Raw genomic sequence first — 25,228 nt, 5'->3', positions numbered from 1 at the left:
TTGGGGCCGCCTCAGTTTCAGTTTGGTTGTAACGTTCGTGAGCGTCGGTTGTGCGAGCGGAAAGCTGCGCGCGCCACATATAAAAGTTCGCTCAGGTGTGTGACTCAAAGCGACCGTTGTTGGTAACAAGAGCGTAGTTACTCACATAAGCCAGTACAGGTATTGGACGTGTATTTGTGTGTGTGAGTGAGTGTGTTAACAAAACCAAAACTAACCTTCAAAAGTATGAGTATTAATGCATGTGCGTGCATTTGCATTGGTATAGAATGTGTGTTTGTGTTTTTTTTGTGTATTAGTGTACCATAGGTGGTGTTGACTGCTGTTTGTGGTTTGACGTTTTTTCACGACGCTGGCTCTCTACCTGGCTCAGAAACTCAAAAACGGTCATTTCGTTACGTTTACGTTTTTCTCGCTTATTCGGTACAAGTTTTTGAGTGTAACTTTGCTTATTTTTCGGGGCGTTGGCGCGTACTTAAAGAAAGTCTATATTATTATTAAAGTAATGAAATACACACGAATAATATACATATAAGTGATATACCTAAAAAGCACGTAGATTAGATAGTGCAAAAAGGTCAATTCAGAAAGAATTCAATATAAACAAAAAACGAGAAAAACGCAACAAGTTGTAGTATATGCTGTTGGCGTCGGCGCAAGCAGCGACGTCATCAATTGGAGCATAACTGTAAAACAAGTGAGATTAAAGAAGCAGCAGTAACACCGCGATTGTCGCGTAATGGGCCAATAGCGAGTCTCGCACTGGCACACCTACATACATACATATTTATACAGTACATGCACGTAGTAGCAATACTAAAACATGTACACCTGCGAGCGCTTCACTTTCAGCGTTATCGTTGCGTTTTACTGTTTGCTTTGTGATTGCGAAAATAAAAACTAACCGAGTGCCTCAGCAATCATGATTGTGAATCACCAGGAACAACAACAACAAGAGCAGCCCATTAAAAAACGAAAAAAGTGTAATACGATATGAAAATTCCCGCAAGTTACCGTTGCCAAACATTCTGCGCAAGAGGGTGACAACACTTCTCATTTTGTGCAGGCGTTTGCATTTCCAACCTTTTTATTTTAACCCAAGAATATAAGCAAAAGTAGCTAAAAGTGGGAATGAAGTACGAAAAGAAGTAGGAAGAGCAGCAAGCACAATAAGTGAGGGTAACGCCATAGCAGTAACCTGAGGCGGCCTGCGTTGGTGGCAGTGGCAGGTTAATGCACTTTATTTGCATTCAACAACAACACCAATTCAGCAAAAACAACTCGTATGTCTGAGTGAGTCCTTGTGCCAGTTAAAATGACGTTGACGTCGCCACTTGCTGCAATTCCCAGCCAAGCAGCCAGCGAGCCGCCTTGTAATTGAATGCCAATAGTTCAGCTCCAGTTTGTTGTTTGGGAAATTTCACATGGGTAATTTAAATTACATTGAGGGCATTTCATTTACATATGTACTTTTATGACAGTTCGATTTGGGGAGGAAATTAATTTGTACGATGAAAAACCTTGGTTACCCTGGTAACCGGGATATTTATTTGTACACACTTGTGGGCAAAAGTATTCATCCCAGAAGGAAAATACTGTAATACGCTATTTTGATGTATTTTCACTTTGTTTTATTTTAAATTTGTGCCCCAAAACGAAAATACAATTCTGTGTTTGCATCGGTTTTCTTTCTTTTTTTTAATTTTCTGCAACTCTGATCCTTAAACTCTGACGCTTAACACCAGCACAATCTATCAAAAGTGGTTAATTATTTATCGTGCCCTTTTCTTTTTGCACTCTGCAACCAATTAAGCAATTAGCTGCGACGCCACCGCCTTTGCAGACAGTGGATGTAGGGAAATCAGTCAATGGCTGCAGCCGTAGTGGAGTAACTTCCATCAGTTGTACCATGCATTTGACTGCGATCTGAAATTGCTCGCAAAGACGCATTTGATGCTGTAACTTATTTTAAGCGCATTTTTTTACGTGATTGTGTGAATGTGTTGAAAACGGGTTTGTCGGTCTCTCGGTCTCTGACTTTTATCGCGTTTTAACCTAAACAACAATATACATACAAACATATGTATGTATGTTCTTACTACGTAGCTAAGTCAACATAATATGGAAAACCAGTTTGGTCACTCTTACTCACCGTCCACATTTGTTGTTATTAATGCTAGTGTCCAAGTATAAACAAAACTTTAAATATGTAACTTAGTTGCTAACAGTGGAGTACAATTTCTCAAAGAAGAATGTGTACAAATTATAATAACATCTCATTAGATAGTTCAATTTTGACGCAAACAAAATTGAAATTCTGAACAACTTATAAGCTGTGTAATATGGTTTTATTCAATGAAGTTGGTTTTCGAAATATATATGTACATACTATACTAGCCAGTCTTAGCTTTACTGCAGCTTCGCGCGCTTTGTTTTTAAAATAATGTTAAAATGTTGTTGAAGCAATTGGCTCGTGCCTTCGATAAGAACTGAGAATTGAGTTATTGGATCACATAATTCTTAGGAATACTAAATCTATTACTAATGCTAACGATTCGCATTAATAGAATCAATATCATGTAAGGTTTTTGTAATGTATAAACGTTGTAACATGAAAACTTTTTGTTAGCTCGATAATCTTGAAAACGACTGAAACTTTCGATTCTAAAACATTCAGTTAAGGTTTGAAGAATGTGAACATATATACATACATATAAAGGAATTTTTAACCTCGTGATCTGATGCATCTTGACATTTCTATGTTAATTATACAAATTTTGAGAAAATAGTTTAAAAATAATAATGGGATTTTGAATATAATTTACAGTTTAAAATGGCACAAAAAGTCAAATATCGCGATAAATTAAAATGTCTTTGTGGCATTCTGATGGTATTAGCGGTGCTCCACACACTGCCCATAGAGATTGAAGCACAAACTCGAGATCCCCGTTTCTATTCGCGCGTGGGTGTCGATTACCAATGGCCGAATCCCGGCGATCCCGATTACAGGTGAGTCCAGATGGTCTCTATTAGCTATCATATCTTTAAAATGTGTTTTTTTTTTTACAGAACTTACACTTTCAATGATCGTCGATATGGGCATTATCAACCAAACGGTTATGGCGCTAATTATCCTGGCAGAAATCCACCAGGACAATATCCACAAGGCATGCCCAATGAAGATCGGTTTCGTTTTGATCCGGTAAGACATTATCAAATTTCGAGCACCTATTAATCAATTGACACACAAGTTGACCTCAAACCCAGCCAGAGACAAATACACATATATATCCGTATAGTTGACTGTAAATGAACAATGAGAGATCATTGAGAACTGCGAACCGTTTTGATCTCTTGAATGATTCACACATAACTCAGTAATATCAAAGCAATAATCTTAATTAAGTTTTCATGCGTTCGTAATCAATTACACATGCTGCTCATCTATCCGCCTACATCAACGAACTAGCAATGACAATAACAATTATGTTCTCTATGATCTCCGAAACTCAATTCACAGAATGATCCAAATGCACGCACCCAGTTTCCGGGCGTATTGGCTGGATGGCGTGAGGATTTGCAGGGCAAACAACGTCGAGATTCATTGACACTCGAGCGTGATGTTTTTGTGACCACCAACTATGGCCAGGTGCAGGGCTTTAAGGTGTATATGTACGATAATCCCGATCCGAAATCCTTCTATCGACCCTATCACTCCACAGTCGATCGTGTGATGGGTGAGTGCTCTGTTTTTCTGGGAATTCCATATGCCCTGCCGCCCACCTTTGAGGGTCGCTTTAAACCGCCTCGCCTGCATCGTGGCTGGCAGCTGCTCCAGGCCGTGGACTTTGGCCCAGCTTGTCCACAGCCCGTGCGTTACACGGGAGCTACCAAAGGCATTATGGACATGGACGAGGATTGCCTTTACCTCAATGTGTATTCACCCAAGGTCAGTGAAAATTACTTTTTAAATACTGCGGAGTTACTAAACTAATCTTGTTGCAGACTGGTGCTGGAGTTGCACAGAAATATCCGGTTATGGTTTACATCCATGGCGGTGAGTTTGTGCGTGGTGCTTCCAATCTGTTCCAAGGGCATGTACTTGCCTCCTTCTATGATGTGGTAGTGGTCACTCTCAACTATCGTCTGGGTGCCTTGGGTTTTCTTTCTACGGCTGACGAGAACTCACCCGGCAACTATGGCATCCTGGATCAGTCAATGGCTCTCAAATGGGTTCACGATAATATTGAGTTTTTCAATGGCGATCGCGATTCCATTACGCTTTTTGGTCCTGGAGCTGGAGGCGCTTCAGCAGGACTCTTGATGGTCGCGCCACAGACGCGAAACATTGTGAAGCGTGTCATTGCACAGTCCGGATCGGCGTTGGCTGATTGGGCTCTCATCCAGGACAAGTACCGAGCTCAGAATACAAGCCGAGTGCTCGGTCAATTGCTGGGCTGTTCCATTGATTCATCGTGGAAGCTAGTCAATTGCCTGCGCACTGGACGCAGCTTTTACGAGTTGGGCAATGCGGAGTTCTCGCCCCAAGTGGGCAGCTTCGCATGGGGACCGGTGCTAGATCATAATTTCACGCTTCCCGGCGATGATTGGTATGAGGGTTGGCGGGAGAAGGACTGGCGCTTCCTCACCCAAACACCCGCGACTCTGATACGCGCAGGAAGATTCAATCGCAACATACAGTACATGACAGGTGTAACTACTCAAGAGGCAGCCTTTTTTGTGGCACAAAATGAATCGCTGGCACCGTATTACGAGCTAAATGGACAATTCTTCGACCAGAAGGTGAGGGAGCATGTCTTCCGCTACAACTACACGCTAAATCCGAATGGCGTTTATGAGGCAATCAAGTATATGTACACCTATTGGCCGGATCCTAATAACAACACCATTATACGGGATCAATACATCAATATGCTAAGTGATCTCTACTATCGGGCACCTGTAGATCAGATGGTCAAGTTGCTCCTGGAACAGAAAATACCCGTCTATATGTATGTGCTGAATACCACCGTGGAGGCGCTTAATCTGCCACAATGGCGCAAGTATCCCCACGATACGGAGCATTACTTTTTGACCGGTGCACCATTCTTGGACACCGAATTCTTCCCTAAAAAGGAGCATCTGCAGCGCAATATGTGGACCGATAATGATCGCAACATGAGCCACTTTTTCATGCAGACCTATTCGAACTTTGCGAGATTTGGGTAAGTGAATGAATACTTTCCAAGTTAAATCAATAAAGTCATATCTCCCTTTTCTTCACAGCAATCCTACGCCTCAGCAGGTTCTGGGCATGCACTTTCAGCGCGCATATCAGGGCGAGATACGATACCTCAACATCAACACCACCTTCAACTCGTCGATCCTACTCAACTATCGACAAACAGAGTGCGCCTTCTGGACACAATATTTGCCCACAGTCATTGGCGTCCTGGTGCCCACATATCCGCCCACTACAGAATACTGGTGGGAGCCCAAGGAGCCACTGCAAATTGCCTTCTGGAGCATGTCGGTAGCCTGCTTCTTCCTCATTGTGCTCGTTGTTATCTGCTGCATTATGTGGCGCAACGCCAAGCGGTGAGTGAACGTAGTAACAACTAGTAAATGAGGTCTAAACTTCAATGAAATTCGCAGTCAATCGGATCGATTTTACGACGAGGATGTCTTCATTAATGGCGAGGGTCTGGAAACTGAGCCCGATCCGCGAGGCGTGGATAATGCGCACATGGTGACCAATCATCATGCACTGCGGTCGCGAGACAACATTTACGAGTATCGCGACTCGCCGTCAACCAAAACGCTAGCCAGTAAAGCGCACACGGATACCACATCTCTACGCTCGCCAAGCTCGCTAGCCATGACCCAAAAGTCTGGCAGTCAAGCTTCGCTTAAGTCGGGCATTTCGCTGAAGGAGACTAATGGCAACTTGGTGAAGTCAGAGCGTGCGACAACACCACGTTCCCAGACGAATGGTACAACGGCCAAGTCACCGCACGTCGAGGAAAAGAGACTGCTTCAACCTATCTCCAGCACGCCAATGCCACAGCTGCAGTCAGAACCAACGAATCGATCATTGGCCACATCCAAAGCTGCCAGCATCGCCAGCAGCAGCAGCCGTAGCACCACGCCGGTGCCCTCAGCGCGCACAACGACGACAACAGCGACGTTGAGCTCACAGCCCGCAGTGCATCCGGTTGTGCAGCCGGCAGCGCAACCACGCCGTACGCAGCTGGTGGAAGGAGTGCCCCAAACATCTGTCTAAGTAACCGCTCTCTAAGCGCGCGATGTGCTTAGAGAGTGTACCGCAAGAGCCTTTGAATGAACAACAGTACCACATTGCAACTCTAATCTAATGGAGTAAGTCTGGCTTGAGTTTGAAAACTCTTCGTTGTCTTAAGTCCCGTCTTCTTATTCAACAGATCCCCAGCCGATTTCCGCACAAACAGTTGACATTTCAATACCGGCAGCACAATAGTTTTTAAATTTATTTTAATCTTAGTTTTACATTATTTATAATTTATCAATTTATATCGATCTGTAAGATCACTTTACCCCTAATTGTAGCCAGCTTAATTTGTATCCTGTATTTTATTTTCTTTAAATATTTTTTTCTATATTATTTATTAAGTTCGACAACCCAACGAATACGAATCCATATCAATGACATTCCAGAGAATTGCTGAACCCTTAAATCGAGGAGTCGCATTTCAATGTACATAAATCTACAATAAGCTATAATTGTAATGCTGTAGGCTTAAGAAAATCCAAAAAGCAGTTAAGCAAGCATTCTTTTGAATAAAACAAAGCAACCCAATCTGCGCAGCTATAGAAATTCTCATCAAACTGAGAGATAAGTGCCTTTTGTGGATCTACCCTAGCATTAAGTGAGGTTACTCATATGACTATATATTTATATATGTTTTATGTGTCGCATATATAGAACCAATGACCATACAAATCAGTGTGAACCGTCCAATAATTTCTTGTTTTCATGTGAAGTGTGTTTATGTTTATGTATATATCAGATATATAGATTATACGATCAATTTTATACATGTTTATGAAAACATAGAAAATTCACTTACATTAACATTATCATAAGTTCATTTAGTTATATAATTAATTCAAACACACAAGTATTCGTAATGCAATGTCTATGAATTCATTTGTAAAATGTTCTTTAATGCTAATGCTTCGCGTGTCTTATGTCCCTCGTTCTCATCACATCAATTAGTTAATAAAGTTCTTCTTTATTCTTAACTATATAAACAATTTATATTAGAGCACAACTTATAGATAGAGTGAGGCCGCAAACACGATGTCACGCTTTAACAAGCGAATGCCCTCGGAGAATTTGTTCTCCAAATCTGTATTGCCAATAGTCTTTGAGGCCTGACACAGTTGACGCAGCAGCTCCTCCAGGCGTCTCATACACCTAATAATTGAGCCCTCAAATATATCGGTCATCTTGCAGACGCTGAGGAAAGTGGATCCCTTGCACCAGGCAAGCACAACGTCCATGAGGAAGGGCTTGAACTTATCAACATAGTTGTCCTCATCCAATTGCAGCTTACACTCAGAGGACACCTTGGCAATACGCCTCGCCAGATTCTGCAGCGCCCGCAATGGGCCAGACAACTCAGTAGCACTCTTTGGTGACTCCGACGACTTCTCGTCGCATACGAAGCACGAGAGTAGTGCAACTGCCTGTGGCGCTGAAAGCTCATTGAATACACCATTGAAGATCATCTCAGTGATGAGTAGCTCGTCGGCGGAGCTCAGCTCACAGGCGACGCGGCCCTTGAACTCAATTACATCTCCAGGCTTGCAGTAGCCCATGCGTCGTAGCACACGCTTACGATACTTGAGCTCGTCCATTTGCAGCAGGCTACGTGCTGCCTTTAATTCCTGCTTAAGATCGCTCAGCTCCGTCTGCAATGTCAATTTATTCATGTATCGCTTGTGAAGACGCTCCAGCTCAGGGGATTTGTGTAACGGATGCTCTTCGAGTAGCTTCTCAAACTGCGCAATGGTGTCAACAATGTTACGGAACTCTGGATCCTTGATGTGCATATCGTTGATGGGATTGAGCACGGGCGGGCCCAGCGGAAAACGTTTCTTGGCCTCCTGAATGGTCTTTTGCACCGCACGTCGATTATCGGCAGTTCGCAAATCATTGGGAAAGTATACGCGAATGGAACTGATTTGTGTGATAAGCGTGTTGGCAACTGGCACAATCTCCATGCTTCCGCGCTCGTTAGGCGGACAGGGCTCGGTATCGCCAGTTTTAGCCGATGCATCGCTCACATGAAGCAGAACATCAAGAACCAGACCCGGATCATTTTTGACGGGGTTGCGACGATTTGGCTCCTCCTTCTTCTTGTAATTCAATACAATGCCCCAGTCGTACTCTTGTTTGCTCGCCGAGACTTTTACCAAGCGACCCGGTTGTAGAAAGGGTGCTATATACTGTGGCTTTGTGAGCCACTCGCGGAATTTCTTGCCGTTTATATCGAGCTGATCTCGTATGTGATGATACGATGCGATGTTGTGCTCATCCTTGATGCTTAGCTTATTGAGTTCCTTCGTTTTTTCCTGCACTTTGTCGTGGAGACCTGGCAGTGCAGCCTGATTCTGGAACTGATAAAAACTTCGCTCAAGCATGTACTCGGGATTGATTTCCTCAACGCGCAGAAGATTCAACACCATGTTATAGGTCAAATGAAACGCCGAATTCAAGGTGTCCGCCTTGCCTTGCACTATTTCTCGACCGACGACGGGCGAAACCTTTTCGTCGATCATCAGTATAACGATACCCTTATCATCAAGGCCACGACGACCAGCTCGTCCAGCCATTTGAATGTATTCGCCCGAGCTGATCCAGCGAAAGTCTTTGCCATCAAATTTGCGCGGCGCTGTGAACAAAACTGTACGAGCCGGCATGTTCAAGCCCATGGCAAAAGTTTCGGTGGCGAAGAGAGCCTTGATTAGGCCTTCCCCGAACAGAATCTCAATAGTTTCCTTCAGAATGGGCAGCAATCCACCATGATGGATGCCAATGCCGCGTCGCAGCAATGGCAGCACATTCTCCACCTGCGGCAGGCGACGATCCTCTTCAGTGAGCACATCCATGGCATTGTTGAACACCTCATCCACTAGTTTCTTTTCATCAAGTGTGTTGAAATCGAGTTTAGCCATTTGCATAGCATAAATCTCGCAATCCTTCTTGCTGAACGAAAAGATAATGACCGGGGCGAAGTTGCGTTCCATGATCATTTTGACAATTTTGAATATATTCGTTTGACCGGAATTATGACCCTTGATGCCACCTTTGCGTCCTTTCTGATCACCCTTGGCCGCTTCGCCTACAACAAGAATACCGTTGAGCTATCAACTAATAAGAAAAATAATTAATCATATAGTGCTCACCTGCATTGGCCAACACAGCCATGGCTGTGGTGAAATTATCCTCCTTGAACTGGCCCTTCTCGTCAACAATCAAATGGATGCCATCACCGCCAGCTGGAAATATATAATGCTGCAACGGGGTTGGTCGATAGTCCGTGTAGACAACGTGACACGGCTGCTTATGCAAATGGCAAACCCATTCGGCGAATTGTCGGGCATTCGGAATGGTGGCAGAGAGGAAGACGTAACGCACATTGTCGGGCAGTAATATGAGCGTCTCTTCCCAGACAACGCCGCGCTCCTTGTCGCGCATATAGTGAATCTCATCGAAGATTACCCAACCTACTTCACGCATAACTTCGCTACCGCGATACAGCATATTACGTAAAATCTCTGTTGTCATGATCAGGCAGGAGGCCGATGGGTTGATAGTCACATCGCCAGTGACGAGACCAACATCTTGAAACTCGTCGGTGAATTCACGAAACTTTTGATTGGACAGCGCCTTTATGGGCGTCGTGTAGATGACGCGCTGCTTGGCTGCCAGGGATTTGGCAATTGCATATTCCGCTACCACTGTTTTGCCTGCCGATGTATGCGCCGACACGAGCACGCTCTGGGAATTGTCAATGCAGAGAATGGCCTGTTTCTGGAACGGATCCAAAACAAAGGGATATTGCTTGGCGGGCACCCCGGTGAATGGTTGAAGTGGAATATACTCGTGATCGGGATGGGCGGCCACCTCATGTGTACACGACTCGGGCGATACGAGTTGATGGGTAGTAATGCGCACCCGGAGCGCATCAATAGCGTTATCATCCATCTCCTCAACTTTTTCATCCTTCTCATCTGAGCTATTCCCCTCACCCTCCTTTGTGTCATCGGATCGTGTGCGTTTCGTTGATATTCCCTCCTCTTCTTCATCATCTGCCTGCTTGTCTGAGGCTGCATCTGAAGTCGCTTGACGTTTTATAGCTTTACTAGTGCTTGGTTTTTTGTCGCCGGCTTCTTCATCGTTTTCTGTGGTCGACATTGCACCGGCAAAGGGTAGTGGCGCCAGCTTACTCTCTGGTGGCACCTCATCGAAACAGTCGAATAGCTCATCTATGTCCATGGCGTCTTATTATAACAACGAAAAAACAGTTCCTGAACTCGCTCGCCTCGTTGAAAACATGTGAAATGCCACATTAGAGATGAGGAATCATCAATGCAATCGATGTTTTCAAAATATCGATCATTGTCGTGCCACAGGAAAATTAGAGCAGATATTGTGGTTTAAATGCTTTTATTCTTCATTAAAAAGAATCAAATATATTTATTTTTAAATAATTTTTTCGAAGTTATTCCACTTCTATGACCTAACCAACTTTAATTACGCGGTTTAATATTAAGAAGTGGGAACAGTTATATATCGTGTTTAACCAAAACTGAACACAACAGCGGCATACAATATCAGCATCTCAAAAAGTCGATTGCCTCTACAAAATAATAAGTAATTTAAGACATTCGTCTTTATTATAAATTTAAGATTTTTCTATTATGTATCTAGCATTGGGAACAGTTAACAACACAATTCTTTTATACATGTCATCGATATTCAACTTTCAATTAATAATTATCGATTATAGGTTACTACAATTTATGGCTTTAGCTATAAATTCTTTTTTTAATTACAATCTAGATATCATATTTAAAAAATTATAAATAAAAATAAAATAAGTGTTCGGAGTGGTTAAAAGTTTTTTTTAATAAAATTGTATCATACCATAATATGAGTGGTATATTTTGGTATATTTTCCGACTTAAAATAGCATATTTTGAAAAACAACCTGCAGTCACGCTGAGATCAACAGCGGCAGCGGACGCAGAAAAAATAACAAAGGTGCAGAAAATTGAATTTACAAACGTTAAATGGACACCGAAGAAGTAAAACGCGGTCGCGGACGTGGACGTGGCTCAAGGGCACGCGGACGAGGTCGCGGTCGTGGTCGTGGACGCGGAAAAAAAAGTGATGATACCAGCAATACAATTGAAACATACGAAAGCGGTGGCGTTGGCGGTGTTAATGTCGCTCTCGCCGTGGCAAACAGCAATGGAGCAGCCATGGAGGACAGTCCTAGCAGCTTGGAGCGTGTTGATGATGTGGTGATGCAAGATATTGACAAGGAGAACGAAGTGGAGATGCCAACAGTTGACCAAGAGCAAGCGACGCCCATTGACAATATGACGCCACCACTGACGCTGCCACCGCCACAGCAGGTAGCACCGCTGCCGCCGCCTCCTGTTTTGACCCAAACAAGTAAGTAGACATTATGATGGTGATGTTACTGCAGAAAATGCTAACAATGTTTGGTTGCAGTTGATATGGAAGCAGACATCTCGCAGCTGGAAGCTCCAACCTTCACCACATTGTCGCGCGGGCCGCCCGAACCAATGCTGCGTCTTAAGTGGAACCACAAAGTCAGTCTGATCGGTGAAAAGGTGCTCAATCCGATGATCCACTGCTGCGATCAGTGTGATAAACCCATACTTGTCTATGGTCGCATGATACCCTGCAAGCATGTCTTCTGCCTCAAATGCGCTCGCGCCGAGCCCATTAAGAGCTGTCCGCGATGTAGCGACAAGGTTTTGCGCGTGGAGCAGTCAGGTCTCGGCACAGTGTTCATGTGCACACATGGAGGAAGTCGTTATGGCAGCACTGGGTGTCGTCGCACCTATTTATCGCAGCGAGATTTACAGGCGCACATTAATCACAGGCATGTGGCACAGCCGCCATTAACACCTGCTGGGGGCGCCATCTCGGGCGTTGAGTCTAAGCTAACGGAAATGAGCGGCCTGGAGTTGCTAAAGCAACGCAAGGCGAGTAATTGCTATGGCACATAACACAAGCTCCCTCCTGTTTAATGCTTGCCTTGCCCTTGCAGCTCTCTGAGTCCTCAGCCGCCGCCTCGTCCGTCGCTGCCGTACTCATGCAGCAGCAACGCTCAACGGCTCGCGGATCGTTAGCTAATAGTATTGGCTCTATACCACCTCCAGGTTCTTCAGATCGCAGCACCTCTCACACGCACTCGTCTCTGACACAGGCGAATCTGGCACGCATCAATAATGCCAATGCCCAGGACTGTCATCAAGGCAAGGCTTCTCTGCATCAGAGCCTGAAGAAGGCAAACCATAAATCTGAGTCTGTGGCAGATGCTTCTTATTACAGCAGTGTTCTGGCTTCGTTTGGTGGTAATTCAACAGGTACTGCAGGTACAGCAGGACCAACGACAGGATCGAGTGGTACAGTTGGTGGTGGTGTTAACGTAGTCGGTTCAGGAGTCGCAGGTAGCAATTCCGCGAATATGGGAAATCCCTCACAGATGCCAGGCGGCTATGAGCCAGGCAGTTCGGCAAGCAGTAACTGGCAGCAATCGCAATATTATAGATAAAAATACAGATACACATAATGGTCAACGTCTACACTAATGACTTTTGTACAAATAAAAAGTTGTATAGAAAAAGTAATTTTTGTGTATATAAAATGGATCATTCAAATGCGCGCGGTACTGTCGTTATCGATGACATCGATATAATTCAGTGATTAATCATGGTAACCCTAGATATACACATTTTCTATAAATATTATGGAGTCCAATAAAGTAAATTTAAATAATAACTTTGTTATATATTATCATTTTCTTCAATTTTATTGAGTGGCAGGATGAAAGTGATAAGTGCATTCAAACTAGCCGTTATCGATAACTGGTGTCGTAACGATAATTCATGCAGTGAACAACCGAGAGCAATTCGTAAACAATTATTCTAAGAAACAAAAAACAATTGTCTGCCAAATTAACATAACTACAATGAGCTAATGACTTTAACCCAGACTCAACTGTGAATATAAGCAGCAAACATCATTGAGCCGGACATTCTCAAGTTTTAAACTTGCACAGACAAAAGTGAAAGTTTTGAAAATATGCGCAAGATTTTGTTAATAAGTGGCAAACGAAAATGTGGCAAAGATTTCATATCCGAAAGATTACTTAATAGGCAAGCTATATGGATTGATAGATCTTGACTCCATAGTGTAAACTCTTTATATACGTTGTCAACAGGTTGGCGAATCGGGCGATAATTGTGCGCATTTCCGAACCCATTAAAAGGGAATGGGCAGAAAAACTAAAACTAGATATCAATGCTATGCTCAGCGATGGACCATATAAGGAACAGTATAGAAGAGATATGATTCTATGGAGTGATGAGGTCCGCAGCAAGGATTACGGCTTCTTTTGCCGCGCAGCAATGAAGAAGGCACCACTAGAGTCGATTGACTATGTGATTGTCAGCGATATACGGCGTAAAAACGACATTCGCTGGTTTTACGAGACCTACGGCCATCAAATGATTCACACAATCCGATTAACCTCGCAGGTGGCGACACGCGAAGCGCGGGGCTGGCAATTTACAGCTGGTGTCGACGATGTGCCTTCCGAGTGTGATTTAGACGACAGCATCTTCGATCTGGAACTGGAGAACGATTCGGAGGACAAAAGCGGAGAGAAACTTATTGAGCGACTGATGACAAACTTGCAGCTTAACTGAAAGTACTAGAATCTTGAACCAATTAGCAAATATATTTTTGGAGCAATAAATTTATGTAAAATGTACTTAATTAAAATAAAATATAAAAATGGTTGGTGGTGGCTGTGCTTAAAAGTTAAGGCAAAAAATCATACTAAACGCGTTTAGTATACAATCTTCTATATTTCCAGTCTAGCCCTCCATGTTGAGTATGCGCAAGTTGGTGACGTTGACACGCTCGCTGGGATTGAGCTGATCGTCGTAGCACTGCAATGGCAGTTGCGTCTTGATGCGCGTATCCTTATCCACGGAGCGGGAGCGCAAGTGGACTCGATTTTTGTTGATGCAGCAAAGTGGTGTACGTTGTGTCCCATTCGGAGTGCCCTTCGGAGTGCTTTTCGGGGTGCTCTTTGGAGTGCTGCTGCTGGCATCGACATAGATCTGCGATTTACTGGCACGTGCCGGTTTGCGTGGTGCCACACGACGTTTGTTACCTAGACGCACACGTTCCAAGTGTTTATTTGCTGGCTTTTCTGGTTGTTGTTGTGGTTCATCTAGAGCTATTTCAGCCGCACTCACAAACGAAACCATGCTGCTCTCGTTGCTAAGATTGAGAGTCAGCGTTTCGAGAATTTCCTCCAACATCTGTGTTTCGCGTTCCTCGGATTCTTCATCATCGCAAAAAATGATGGGCGTACGCTCCACGCCGACGCTAGGCGAGCGAGGATCAAAGCCCAGTTGTGGTGGCGTCTGTTGCAACACAATGTCACAAGGCATGGTGTCCTCCTCATCATAGGGCAGTGACATAATCTCCAGCGAGCTGTTGTTATGCACAGAAGGTCCCTCACCAACCTCAGCATGTTGCTGCTCAACTGTTTCGACTTCAACTGTGGTTGTTGGCACACGCGTCTCTACAAACAGATCCGAAAATGTATCATCCATGTTCAGTGTGCGATCAATAGCCTCATCGAGGATCAGAGGGGTGCGATTCAGCTGCGGCGAACGTGGATCGTTAAGGGCAAAGCCTTTAAGCAGACGCTTGCGTAGCTGCGCAAAAGCATTTTCATTTACAACTGGTAAATTCTCTACGTGTTTTATCTGGGGTTCAGTCTGCAAAAACTTTGAAGTAAAGCAGGTATATACATATTATACCCAACCTGAGTATTTCTTTAGCATACTTACATTTAAGGGGGTGCGACAGCCATTGGGGGAGCGTGGATCAAGCAACTCTTTATTGTCTCCCTGGCCAGGGGTTGTGTTTAACATCTCAATCTCTCGATTTGGGACAGAAGTATTCGCAATGCGCAATTTGTTTAAAGTTGGTGTATCTGGTAAGTAGCTGCCATCCATTTTTGTAACTTTAGTGCCCATTTTAACGCTCTAATTTCGACACAACACTCGGAAAAATATACAATAAATGCGCTAGTTTGAAATGAAAAATGCGGGAGTCGTTTCTAGCGTCGATATATTTATCGATTTCAAAAATAAAATTTTTATTTGCTGCAGGCAACTCTGTTTTTACAATATTTAAAAAAGATCGATATATTATATATTTTATATACGCAAACAAAAAAAAACTTGCGAGTTTATATAATTTCCAAATGCAAACTCTTTTAGCTGGTTTTTAGGTTCTCGAAGTTTAAAAAATCACAATTTAAAAATACTGCAAAATGCAGTGCGACCTTAGACCGAAAAGTAGTAGCACTTGCAATACGACTTACAATAAATGGTTTTTAGAGTTTTCCTAAGATTTTTTTTAGTATATTTCTTATATATCGTCGGTGTTTCTACGTGTATTTTCGACATTTCGTTTATGGTCACACTCCGACACAGTAGTTGTTTAATAGAACAGCTTTAAGAAAGCTCCTCTTGTTTTTAAGAAAAAAAGTCTGACCGATGGATAAAATATTACAAATAGCGAAATAGTGTGCCTTTCAATTGTTTCTTAAATCAACGAAAAGTTAGAATACTAAACAGTATTAATGAAAAGAAATGTGCGCGTGTGTCTAAAGTATGTAAAAACGTAATATTAAAGCGGCGGAAGGTTGCTGGCAAAAACCGAATGTAAGTTTATTGGAATTGTTACCTCCGCTAAATCAACAAAAATATAAAAATAAATGGGAATGCCTAGTATTCGTCAATAAACCGTCAAGGAAAATCATTTCGGCCATTTTTGCGCAGTAGGCAAACAACGCTTGTGCATCATTTGTGTATGTGTGTGTGCATTTGTGTGTGGCCCCTGCAAAAGGCGCACCACAAACGGCAGTAAATTTGTGTTCGTATGTATTTGTCGGTTTTTTTTCTCAATTGCCATCTCCTTTACACACACACCCCTCTATTTACCATGTGTCGCTCAATGCGGAGAGTTTGAGGCTGCGTGTAAAATAAACTAGTTTACAGTGTTGCCAACTACTTTGGATATACAGAAACATTTTGTTTAACATTAATGTAGGTTAGTGCTCAGCCATCGAGTGACATTTTTATTGTGCAAATTTTTATTTTTTGTAAGTTTATTTTTTTTTCATTTATTATTTTAGCATATAAGTTTTAAGCCGGCAAGCGAAAAAAGTAAACAATTTGTTCATGCAGTTGGCAACGCGATGTCGTCCCGCGACATATTGTAGACTTTCTCTCTTGCTCCAAATATATACCTTTGTATGTATACGAACTGTATAAATAAATGTGTGCGTGAGTGAGAATGCATGTGTGTGTGACTGTATTAGCTGAAAACAACGAAATTTCATTCATTGCGCATTTGCGAGTAAAAACTACACACTACACTGTCGCCATCTGCAATTACGATGCAAGTTGCACATACACAATGAAGACTTCTTGTATGCATGTATACGGATGTATGTATTTTGTATGCATTTGAGTAAACAGACGCGTGATCTAATTGAGCAACATTTTTTAATACAATCTATGAGTATGTGTGCATATGCATACTAAATATGTGTTTGTATGTATGCATACATATATGTATTTATACGAGTAAATTTATGTATGTACTTGGGGTCAAACGACAGCGGAAATAGTCGACTCAGTATCAAGACACCACTGCCATCGTAGTTTGGCTGCAGGGTGTGCCTCTCTGTCTCTGCGTGCGTCTACCGCCTGCGCGTGTCAGGTGCAAAGACAACGACAATGCGAGACGGCAAACGAAACGTAAAAGTCTCCACGCGACGAGAAGATACTTGGACATTCCAGAATTCCACATAGCGAGCTTTGTTTGATTGCCGTTGCCGTCATTGGCCGCGTTTTTTTACACATTCCATTCGCTGGCACACACACATAAAACATACACATATACATGTACAAACACTTGTACGGCGACTGGCGACTATTGATTTCAATCAACTTTGTCTGATCTCTCTCCACGGCTAAGCCACTCTCTCTCTCTCTCGTGTGCCCATTAGTCAATTAAGCAGCACGTCCGCTTGCCGTTTCATCAACAATTTGCTGTAGTGTATATACTATACATAAGTAAAAATATGTGTATGTATGACCGTGTATGTGTTTGTAAATTCAATTTCCTGTTTATAGTAGGTATGCTGCACACACCCGTTCTCTTTCCCCACTGCTAATTCAGCTTTAGCCCCATGCGCTGCCTCAGGTCTTTTTCTTGGCTTGCCACCACCGCAGCGTCGTTTTTTTCTCACTCCCTAACTTTGATCCCTCATCGGTAGCAGTAGCGACCGGAGCAGCAGCAAGCAGCGGCGGTGTGCTGTGTACAGTACGTGCCACTTCCTTTACATTCAGAAAAATAAAATCGTTTACACACACACACACTACACGCGCGCGTAAAGAGAGCAAGATATATGTAGAGAGAGGCGGTTGGTCCAAAACAACGACAAACAGACACGGACACTTTGACAGACAACAAGCGGGGAGCGTTCATTTGGCGTCTGCGCCGTGTTCGTTTTTTTTTTTTTTTGTATTCTGCTGTAGTTTTTCGTGTTCTTGTACAGTTGCAAGATACAAACGCACACACTTATGCATATGTGCATGTGCATGTGTGTGTGTAGAAGCGACGAGCAGACAAAAACGAGTTTTCTGCTTCGACCGATGTGGCAACGCTACTATCCTCTCTGGGGCTCCCCTTGCTATGGCTTATTAGAAAGAAGAAAAATGCCGCTGCGCGTCATGTTGTTGCTGGCTTTACGTAAGAAGGCCGTCGAACTCTACACCGCGAGAGAGAGCGGCATGCAAATACTGCAAGAGAGAGAGAGCAAGACGTAAATGTGCGTTTAGTGTCTACAATTTGCATGGGATGTGTTGTCTAGTCGGCGGACAACGCCGACGTCGTCATCGTCTCGCGACCCAGACTAGACGACCCAGCCCCAATCTCAAATTGGCAACATTTCTTTTTTCTTTCGCATGACCTTTTATCGTCATCGACGTCGGCAAACGGGCAATTGTATGAGTATATGAGGCGCTTTGCAAGCTCAGAGCATTATTTATTGATTTTTGTAGTTGGTGTAAATTGCTGTCATTGAGTTCGAGTTAATGTTGCGTGCATTCTCTTGTCTCTCTTCACTGGTTCAATGTCCTATGCACACAACAAGTGCAACAACGACAATTGAAACTAATACAAAAAGAGTGGAATGCAGTTATGTATATATGTATGTATGTATATAATTAAATGTCAAATCCTTGCTCCATGTTTTAAGTGTTTTTTATTTTTAGTTTAGATTCGTAGATAACCCAGATTAGAGTACATCTGAATTGTCTCGTGACGTTAGGTTATGTCTGTTGCTTTTTTGGAATGTTGTCGTCGGCCCACTTGAAGCCGCATTCCTAACTTGTTTTAGGAAAACGTTTTCTGTGTTACCGGAAACTTGAAGTAGCGCAATTTTAAATATACAAATGAATATATGTTAAATGAAATTGCCGATTGTCAAAATGTTAACGTATTTTGAAAATTCAAATCACTTGAAACAATCTGGCAACATGGGCATGCTCGGCGCGCGATTTATTTTTGGCGGGCACACAACATAAAGTAATGTGAAGGAGATAAAAGAGACTGCGACTGAGGAACCGACTACCCATTGCAATGCCTCGAGGAATGTTGTTTACGTGCGCGCCTGCGCATCGAACAGATTTCCACGAATTCACCAAAAACAAAAAGCTTCAGCTCAGCATCAGCAATAACAACAACGGCGACGGTAGAAGTTGTCGTTGTCCAAGTCTGGGTCTCATCCTGTTCGTCCCGTTTTGCCTACCTGCTTCAATTTGATGCCAAACTGCCGCTGCTCTGCGTCGCTTCTTGTTTGTGTGCTTTTTGCTCCTCCAAACTAAACTGGTCGTCGACGATGGCGGTGGCGGTGTCAACATGTTGATCCTACTATGTATAGCGTGCGAAACCTTCTGGCAACACTGAAATACACAACAACAACATACCCCAAGCCGTGCGCGAGTGTTGTTGTTATTTATGTTATTTTGCAGCCTTTTTGCGTAGCTGTGCGCTGCCAACACGAATACACACATGAACATACAACACATAGATAGATGCTAAGAGCAGCCAGCAGCAGTAAACAGCGGCGTTGGCGTCTGATTTCGTTGGTCTCTTATTTAAGCAGTCTGGCCACGCTCTGCTCTCATGCTCTTTGCTTTCGTACGGTTTGGTACGGTTTCGTGCAGTCCTCAGTTGTCTTTTACAGTGTTTGCGATGCGGTCGTGTTTTCAGAGGTGCTGCTTCTCTGCTTGCACTCTACTTTATGGTTGCGCAGTGTCGGCGTCATGCTAGTGATTTTGTTATTTCTAATAGTATCATAATTTGTTGGTAATCAATGACAGCTTGAATATTTGTAAAAAAAAAAAAGTACTCTTGCAAAATAGTGTAAAATAGTGTGATAAAATTATATTATTTGATGTGGGTTTATAAAAAAGAAAGAAAAAAGATGCCTGCAGGCGTGTCTCTCATACAATGCATACATACGCAAAAGTTGAGAAATTGTAATTTTTTGGGACAGCAGCAGTACCCATCACAATTGGATAACACTACGAATTTAAAAAAAAAACATCTATAAAAAGTGTGACCATATTTATTCGTCATAATCTTTATATTCTTTTTGCTTTTTGCCCGCGCCCCATTATTCGCTTTGGCAAAATTCTTAGAATTCTTGACAACATTCCCGCGCGCACACACGCACGGAGCACACACACAGCCATAACGAGCAGCTAAAATGAGAAGAAAAAATTATGTACTCTCCCTGCGCGGCGACGTCGGAGTGTAGATATAAACACATACAAGCGCATGCACTTGAACTCTCACGCACGCACACCGATGCTCACACACATTTATGCACACTATCCAACACACCTCGAAAATTGGTTGTTGTCGGCACTAAGTGTCTACGCTTGCTGTCTCTTTTGCTCTATAGACCCGACAACAGAAACTAGTAGGACTTGTTTTTTGCGCTTTGTTTTTACGCAAAAAACCGGTAAAATTTTTTGAAACGGCAACAACAAATGCCGATTGTGATTGTGTGCATGTATGCTTGGATGTGTCTGTGTGTTGTCTGTCTGGTGCTGCTACGTTATGTGGTAGAGTTCAGCTTTAACCACAGTTTTCACAAACTGCTTTTCTTACAGTTTTCTAAACACACACACAATCCCATGCACTCGCACACACACACATATATGTATATATAGACTAGCATACAACGAGCAACGAACTCGTACAGCGACGCCCAAGAAAGAAAGAGCACAAGGCAACATGAAAATTACAACAACATAAAAACAGAGAGAGCGAAAGAGAAAGCGAAAAAGAGCGAAAGCGTGAGAGTAAGCGGTGCAGTAGCTGTTAAACGGCAACGACCCGAGCAGAAGTCTGCTGAAGCACAGTATTATTAGCGCGTGTTGTTGCTGTTGCTTGTTGTGCGGTGCCAGTTGTCTCATGTATGTATGTATGTATAAACATATTTGTTGTTGTTTAGATAGAGTTTGCTATGCCGCATTTTCGTTTTTGTTTTCCATTTGCACGTAGCAGCAGCGTATTTCTTGTATTTGCTATTTCTTTCATTTGACCAAGAATTATTAGCTTTCGCAAGCGTTGCCACCTGACGGAAAACTACAACGACATTCATCGACGTTGTTTTTGCTTACTGGGTTCCTATTTGTCGGCTTAATGGTGGCCAGCCGAAGAAGCGCAAATGCAATAAAGTGGTGCTGCTGATCTTGACCTACGCGTTTTTGCAAGTTCAATCTCAATTCATATGGTTATTGAACTTTTACTTTATGCGGCTTCCTGCCTTTTGCCAATATAGGGATTTAATTTCTGATGATGCGCGGATCAAAGTACGTACCAGAAGACCAAAGAGTTTTTCAATGAAATCAAATGCAATGACAATTGGTTGTTTTTTTTATTACATTTTGTTGCCTCAATTGCGGTTGTTTATGGGACACACGTATTACTTCTATTTCATCGTTATCACAAAATTGGCGACAAATTGACGGCGCTTTGGTGTCAGCGTCGTTTTTTATACTTCTCATGATCATGAGTGCAATGAGCGCGCCAAGAGTAACGTTGTTTGTGTATTGATTGTTTATTGTTGTTTTTATGTGTATGTTGATGTCGGTGTCAGTGTACTGTGATCACTATTATCATATTTATTATTTCCTCTTAATGTTGTTGATGTTATTGTGGTCAATTGTATTATCATCATCATATAGCGTACGCCAAAATTGCTTTTTATTCATTTTGCATTTTGCACGAATTTGAAGGCTTTCATCCATTCAGATTTGTGTATTATCAGCAGAAACAGTTGTCATTATCATCGCCACCATCATCTTCGCCATTGCTAACGCCATTAGCATAATTAACATCAACATGTCGTCGCTCTTGCTGTTTTTGTTTTCTTTATTTATTTTTTTTTTTATTATTATTTATTTGTTATACGCCGACAAGAGGGAAAAACAAGAACAAGAACCGGCGTGACACGTTCACTGATCGTGAGAATTAAAATATAACAACAAGAAGTAAGAGAAGCATCTCATCAGCGCATACAAGGGAGAGAGGAGAAAGAGAGTTCGCCTCGTGTGCATTGAACGAACAACAATAGGTAGGGCAATAATGGATGAATTGTGTCATTCTTCAAAGTGGTTGTGAAATGTTTGCCTTTTTATGCCTATTCATATCACAGCCAGCTTTGAGGAGCGACACGAAGCTCACAACAATGAAAAGCTCCCAATGAAAATAATTGTTGTACATCCAAATGTAACTTAAACTAGATGCATGTGTTATTGTTGTAATCAAAATGTTTCATTCCATTTATCATTCAGGAAAATTAATTCATGTGTGTCACGCCCCGCCAACTCCGGTTCCGACTGAAGATCCCCTGTCAATGTGCAACCTGCAATCTTCTGCCACACACAAAGACAAATACACACACACATGCCACTTGTACCTATCACTCTCCTCCTGCATAAGATTATTGGCACATTCATGCTGCGCTCACAAAGTGGTTGTGAAATGAATATCAAAAACTTTGCACGCATATCACAGCCAGCTTTGATGAGCTTAGCGTAATGTAACGTACATCAATCAAATCCGTTAATCAATTAATCAGCTATCGAATCAAACAAACATGTTCTGCATTCTACACTATCAAGAATATCACTTCTTTCTCTGTACCGCTCTCCCCTCTTTCGCTTTTTAATAGAAAGAATCAATTTTATTATTCAGGAAGAATATTTTATTATTCAGGAAAATATATTCTCTATTTACCATATAAGTTATACAACACGAATAACATAATTGCCATCAAATATAATTTGATGTTGCTTATCTAAGCCTCATCAAGTGGTTGTGATATGGATACCCGACGCATATCACAGCCAGCTTTGATGAGCTAGGATAATCAACGGAAAACAACATAAAAAAAAAAAAACAAAACAATACAATTGCTGTGAATTGGTGCCAAAAAATGTGAATTGAATTGTACCATGAATAATGAAAATCATTTAAGCTGAAATTCGAAATTATTTCATATCATTTAAAAACCGCTATCTTTAGAGTCGCGAATACCATTAGTTATTATTGATTATGACTTATTAAGAATTTGGTATTTGAGTAAAAATCATATTTTCAAAATATTTGTATATTTAAATATTTCTAATGCGCTGATGTCTTTTTCACAGATACGCCGTGAATCAAATCAACTTTACGTTCCAGACACTCCTACACACAGATAAAAATACAAATACACTGATAGAAATTCCGAAATACAAGTTGTTATATTATCAATTGACACAATTCCAAAGATCCTTGACGACGCCTCGCTTACTGTGCTGAACGATTTCGATTAAGCTTTGTGATAGTTTTATTTTATTTGTTTATGTACAATATATTAATAGTATTTTAAGAGAAACCAAACCAACTTGTAAACCAAATAGAAAGTGAAGCTATACAAACTGTAAATGCATTCCACAAGAACATCGATAACAACAGCAGCTACTTCTACATCAACGACAGCTTCTACGGTGATGACACCAAGAAGGTTTGATAAGTACAGAATGGGAGTTATGCTGCTATTATTGCTGATAAGCTTTCTGGGCTGTCCAGCAATTATTGAGGCCTGCTCCAGTCGCACGGTGCCCAAGCCGCGTCCATCGATCTCATCATCCATGTCCGGCACGGCGTTGCCTCCCACACAGGCTTCGCCCACAATGGTCTCCACACCTAGAACAACCACAACGACAACTACAACAACGCCCAGACCAAACATCACATTCTCTACATACAAGTGCCCAGATAACTTTGATGCCTGGTACTGTCTGAACGATGCCCACTGCTTTGCCGTCAAGATTGCCGAGCAACCCGTCTACAGCTGTGAGTGCGCCATTGGTTTCATGGGTCAACGATGCGAATACAAGGAAATTGATGGATCCTATCTGCCGGAGCGACCGCGTCCTATGCTTGAAAAGGCCAGCATTGCCAGTGGTGCCATGTGTGCACTCGTTTTTATGCTCTTTGTGTGTCTTGCTTTCTATTTGCGCTTCGAGCAACGTGCTGCGAAGAAGGCATATGAATTGGAGCGTGAGCTTCAGCAGGACGATGATGAAAGCAGTGATCACGAAATGTGTGCTTGCTGCCGTGATCACTGCTGTGGTGACGGTGATGAGCCTCTTGTTACCAAGCGCCAGCTCCCTTATCACTTGCGGCTGGAGCATGCCCTGATGTCTTTTGCCATTAGGCGTAGCCAGAAGCTTTAAATTCCAATATGTGTTTGTATAGACTTCGAGATCGACGAATGCAATTTGTATAGAATTGAATGATTCACCTTGCCTATTATGTGTGAAAGTCTAAAAAGCGTTTTACGAATTTCTATGTGCTTTAGTCGTAGGTTAATAGTACTACACCATTTAACTCTTACGTCTCATAAGTTATATCTTCTCGGATTCCAATGCATCCGGTATTATTGCCTTGTACGCAGCCTGAAACCATATAAGCTCGATACATATTTAACTCCAAACTCAAACATCTAAATTGATTGAGTGCTCTCTGTTATGGATCGAATACGTATTGTTTACACCTTATGCTATAGCTATATTTATTTTACTCTTAACTGATATACGTACCCAAATCGAAACACATCCACAACGAACAAACATAAAAAAACACGCCAAGTATTATTTATCGCACTAGATATGTACGAAATGTATTGAATTTTTTTTAAATATACTGCACTTGCAAACTATTTATGTAAAAGAAAGCATATCTTATATTTTAATCTTTTATTTGGTAAATAAAATGGAAACCGTTGAGAAATGGGGAAGCTTCAAAGTGCTCCAGAATTTGATAGAAATGTTAACGGTTCAAAGCAGGGTAAGATTGCCTACTTGAAATGATGTTAGTATTGAAACCGCCAAGATTTTGGAAAAGAATAACTAAATAAATATACTAGTGTACCAAGGAAATTAACCTGCTTAGAATAAATAACTTTGTACTCAACCGGTCTATTTGGTATAACTATAAATCATTAAATACAAAATATACCAGATAGTCATCCAATTAAACAGCTGAAGGTGTTGCCATAAAAAATTACATTTTTAATAATTTCCTAAGTAACATCCTTTTTTATGAAGCTTTATCAATAATAAATATAGGTGTTTATACGGAAAAGCATATTTGCAGCGTCAACGAGTTTACAAATTTCTCCTACCTCTATAAATCGGCACGTTTTCGACAAATCGATCATTTTTGTAGGACCAACATTTAATTATTATTGAATTA

The 25,228-nt window shown here is 42.0% G+C and overlaps 6 protein-coding genes across 9 annotated transcripts; 4 read left to right on the top strand and 2 right to left on the bottom strand.

Annotated features, from left to right (window-relative positions):
* The first annotated feature begins 25 nt into the window (after positions 1 to 25).
* Positions 26 to 7,278, top strand: LOC117563493 (neuroligin-4, Y-linked). Of its 2 annotated transcripts, none has more exons than XM_034241856.2 (8): positions 26 to 95; positions 2,825 to 3,006; positions 3,067 to 3,199; positions 3,518 to 3,946; positions 4,003 to 5,222; positions 5,284 to 5,595; positions 5,653 to 6,375; positions 6,438 to 7,278. In XM_034241856.2, the coding sequence occupies exons 2-7, from the start codon at positions 2,831 to 2,833 to the stop codon at positions 6,278 to 6,280; spliced, it is 2,898 nt and encodes a 965-aa protein (XP_034097747.1). In that variant the 5' UTR covers positions 26 to 95; positions 2,825 to 2,830; the 3' UTR covers positions 6,281 to 6,375; positions 6,438 to 7,278. The 2 variants fall into 2 exon arrangements, with proteins under 2 accessions (XP_034097747.1, XP_034097746.1); XM_034241855.2 differs by having other exon boundaries at positions 29 to 159.
* Positions 7,279 to 7,308: 30 nt separating this feature from the next.
* Positions 7,309 to 10,626, bottom strand: LOC117563492 (exosome RNA helicase MTR4). Its single transcript, XM_034241854.2, has 2 exons — positions 9,448 to 10,626; positions 7,309 to 9,383 (listed from the first exon to the last, which is right to left on the bottom strand). Exons 1-2 carry the CDS (start codon positions 10,538 to 10,540, stop codon positions 7,309 to 7,311), a joined length of 3,168 nt encoding a protein of 1,055 aa, XP_034097745.1. The 5' UTR covers positions 10,541 to 10,626.
* Positions 10,627 to 11,246: 620 nt separating this feature from the next.
* On the top strand, positions 11,247 to 13,084 carry LOC117564623 (E3 ubiquitin-protein ligase Hakai). Its single transcript, XM_034243479.2, has 3 exons — positions 11,247 to 11,725; positions 11,786 to 12,285; positions 12,351 to 13,084. The coding sequence occupies exons 1-3, from the start codon at positions 11,338 to 11,340 to the stop codon at positions 12,855 to 12,857; spliced, it is 1,395 nt and encodes a 464-aa protein (XP_034099370.1). The 5' UTR covers positions 11,247 to 11,337; the 3' UTR covers positions 12,858 to 13,084.
* A 94-nt stretch (positions 13,085 to 13,178) lies between these two features.
* On the top strand, positions 13,179 to 14,102 carry LOC117564625 (probable phosphomevalonate kinase). Its single transcript, XM_034243482.2, has 2 exons — positions 13,179 to 13,461; positions 13,527 to 14,102. Exons 1-2 carry the CDS (start codon positions 13,388 to 13,390, stop codon positions 14,011 to 14,013), a joined length of 561 nt encoding a protein of 186 aa, XP_034099373.1. The 5' UTR covers positions 13,179 to 13,387; the 3' UTR covers positions 14,014 to 14,102.
* Positions 14,025 to 15,458, bottom strand: LOC117564624 (uncharacterized). 2 transcript variants are annotated; one of them, XM_034243481.2, is made up of 2 exons: positions 15,175 to 15,458; positions 14,025 to 15,102 (listed from the first exon to the last, which is right to left on the bottom strand). In XM_034243481.2, exons 1-2 carry the CDS (start codon positions 15,361 to 15,363, stop codon positions 14,185 to 14,187), a joined length of 1,107 nt encoding a protein of 368 aa, XP_034099372.1. In that variant the 5' UTR covers positions 15,364 to 15,458; the 3' UTR covers positions 14,025 to 14,184. The 2 variants fall into 2 exon arrangements, with proteins under 2 accessions (XP_034099372.1, XP_034099371.1); XM_034243480.2 differs by having other exon boundaries at positions 14,025 to 15,111; positions 15,175 to 15,457.
* Positions 15,459 to 15,813: 355 nt separating this feature from the next.
* Positions 15,814 to 24,717, top strand: LOC117564461 (protein spitz). Of its 2 annotated transcripts, none has more exons than XM_034243246.2 (2): positions 15,814 to 16,056; positions 23,134 to 24,717. In XM_034243246.2, exon 2 carries the CDS (start codon positions 23,413 to 23,415, stop codon positions 24,205 to 24,207), a length of 795 nt encoding a protein of 264 aa, XP_034099137.1. In that variant the 5' UTR covers positions 15,814 to 16,056; positions 23,134 to 23,412; the 3' UTR covers positions 24,208 to 24,717. The 2 variants fall into 2 exon arrangements, with proteins under 2 accessions (XP_034099137.1, XP_051858941.1); XM_052002981.1 differs by lacking the exon at positions 15,814 to 16,056 and adding an exon at positions 22,041 to 22,055.
* The last annotated feature ends 511 nt before the right edge of the window (positions 24,718 to 25,228 follow it).

The sequence above is a fragment of the Drosophila albomicans genome, chromosome 2L, assembly GCF_009650485.2.
Source record: "Drosophila albomicans strain 15112-1751.03 chromosome 2L, ASM965048v2, whole genome shotgun sequence".
NCBI lineage: Eukaryota > Metazoa > Arthropoda > Insecta > Diptera > Drosophilidae > Drosophila > Drosophila albomicans.
The sequence above is the reverse complement of the archived record's forward strand: the minus strand, read 5'-3'. Positions and strand labels throughout refer to the sequence as shown.

Bases quoted from the DNA above. Each gene is read 5' to 3' on its own strand.
- LOC117563493 (XM_034241856.2), top strand. From the start codon at position 2,831: ATGGCACAAAAAGTCAAATATCGCGATAAATTAAAATGTCTTTGTGGC. The intron at 3,200-3,517 runs GTAAGACATTAT...CTCAATTCACAG, and splicing joins ATCGGTTTCGTTTTGATCCG to AATGATCCAAATGCACGCAC. The intron at 3,947-4,002 runs GTCAGTGAAAAT...ATCTTGTTGCAG, and splicing joins TCAATGTGTATTCACCCAAG to ACTGGTGCTGGAGTTGCACA.
- LOC117563492 (XM_034241854.2), bottom strand. From the start codon at position 10,540: ATGGACATAGATGAGCTATTCGACTGTTTCGATGAGGTGCCACCAGAG. The intron at 9,384-9,447 runs GTGAGCACTATA...TTCTTGTTGTAG, and splicing joins GGCTGTGTTGGCCAATGCAG to GCGAAGCGGCCAAGGGTGAT.
- LOC117564623 (XM_034243479.2), top strand. From the start codon at position 11,338: ATGGACACCGAAGAAGTAAAACGCGGTCGCGGACGTGGACGTGGCTCA. The intron at 11,726-11,785 runs GTAAGTAGACAT...GTTTGGTTGCAG, and splicing joins TCCTGTTTTGACCCAAACAA to TTGATATGGAAGCAGACATC. The intron at 12,286-12,350 runs GCGAGTAATTGC...TTGCCCTTGCAG, and splicing joins AGTTGCTAAAGCAACGCAAG to CTCTCTGAGTCCTCAGCCGC.
- LOC117564625 (XM_034243482.2), top strand. From the start codon at position 13,388: ATGCGCAAGATTTTGTTAATAAGTGGCAAACGAAAATGTGGCAAAGAT. The intron at 13,462-13,526 runs GCAAGCTATATG...CGTTGTCAACAG, and splicing joins TCCGAAAGATTACTTAATAG to GTTGGCGAATCGGGCGATAA.
- LOC117564624 (XM_034243480.2), bottom strand. From the start codon at position 15,363: ATGGGCACTAAAGTTACAAAAATGGATGGCAGCTACTTACCAGATACA. The intron at 15,112-15,174 runs GTAAGTATGCTA...TTTACTTCAAAG, and splicing joins GCTGTCGCACCCCCTTAAAT to TTTTTGCAGACTGAACCCCA.
- LOC117564461 (XM_034243246.2), top strand. From the start codon at position 23,413: ATGCATTCCACAAGAACATCGATAACAACAGCAGCTACTTCTACATCA.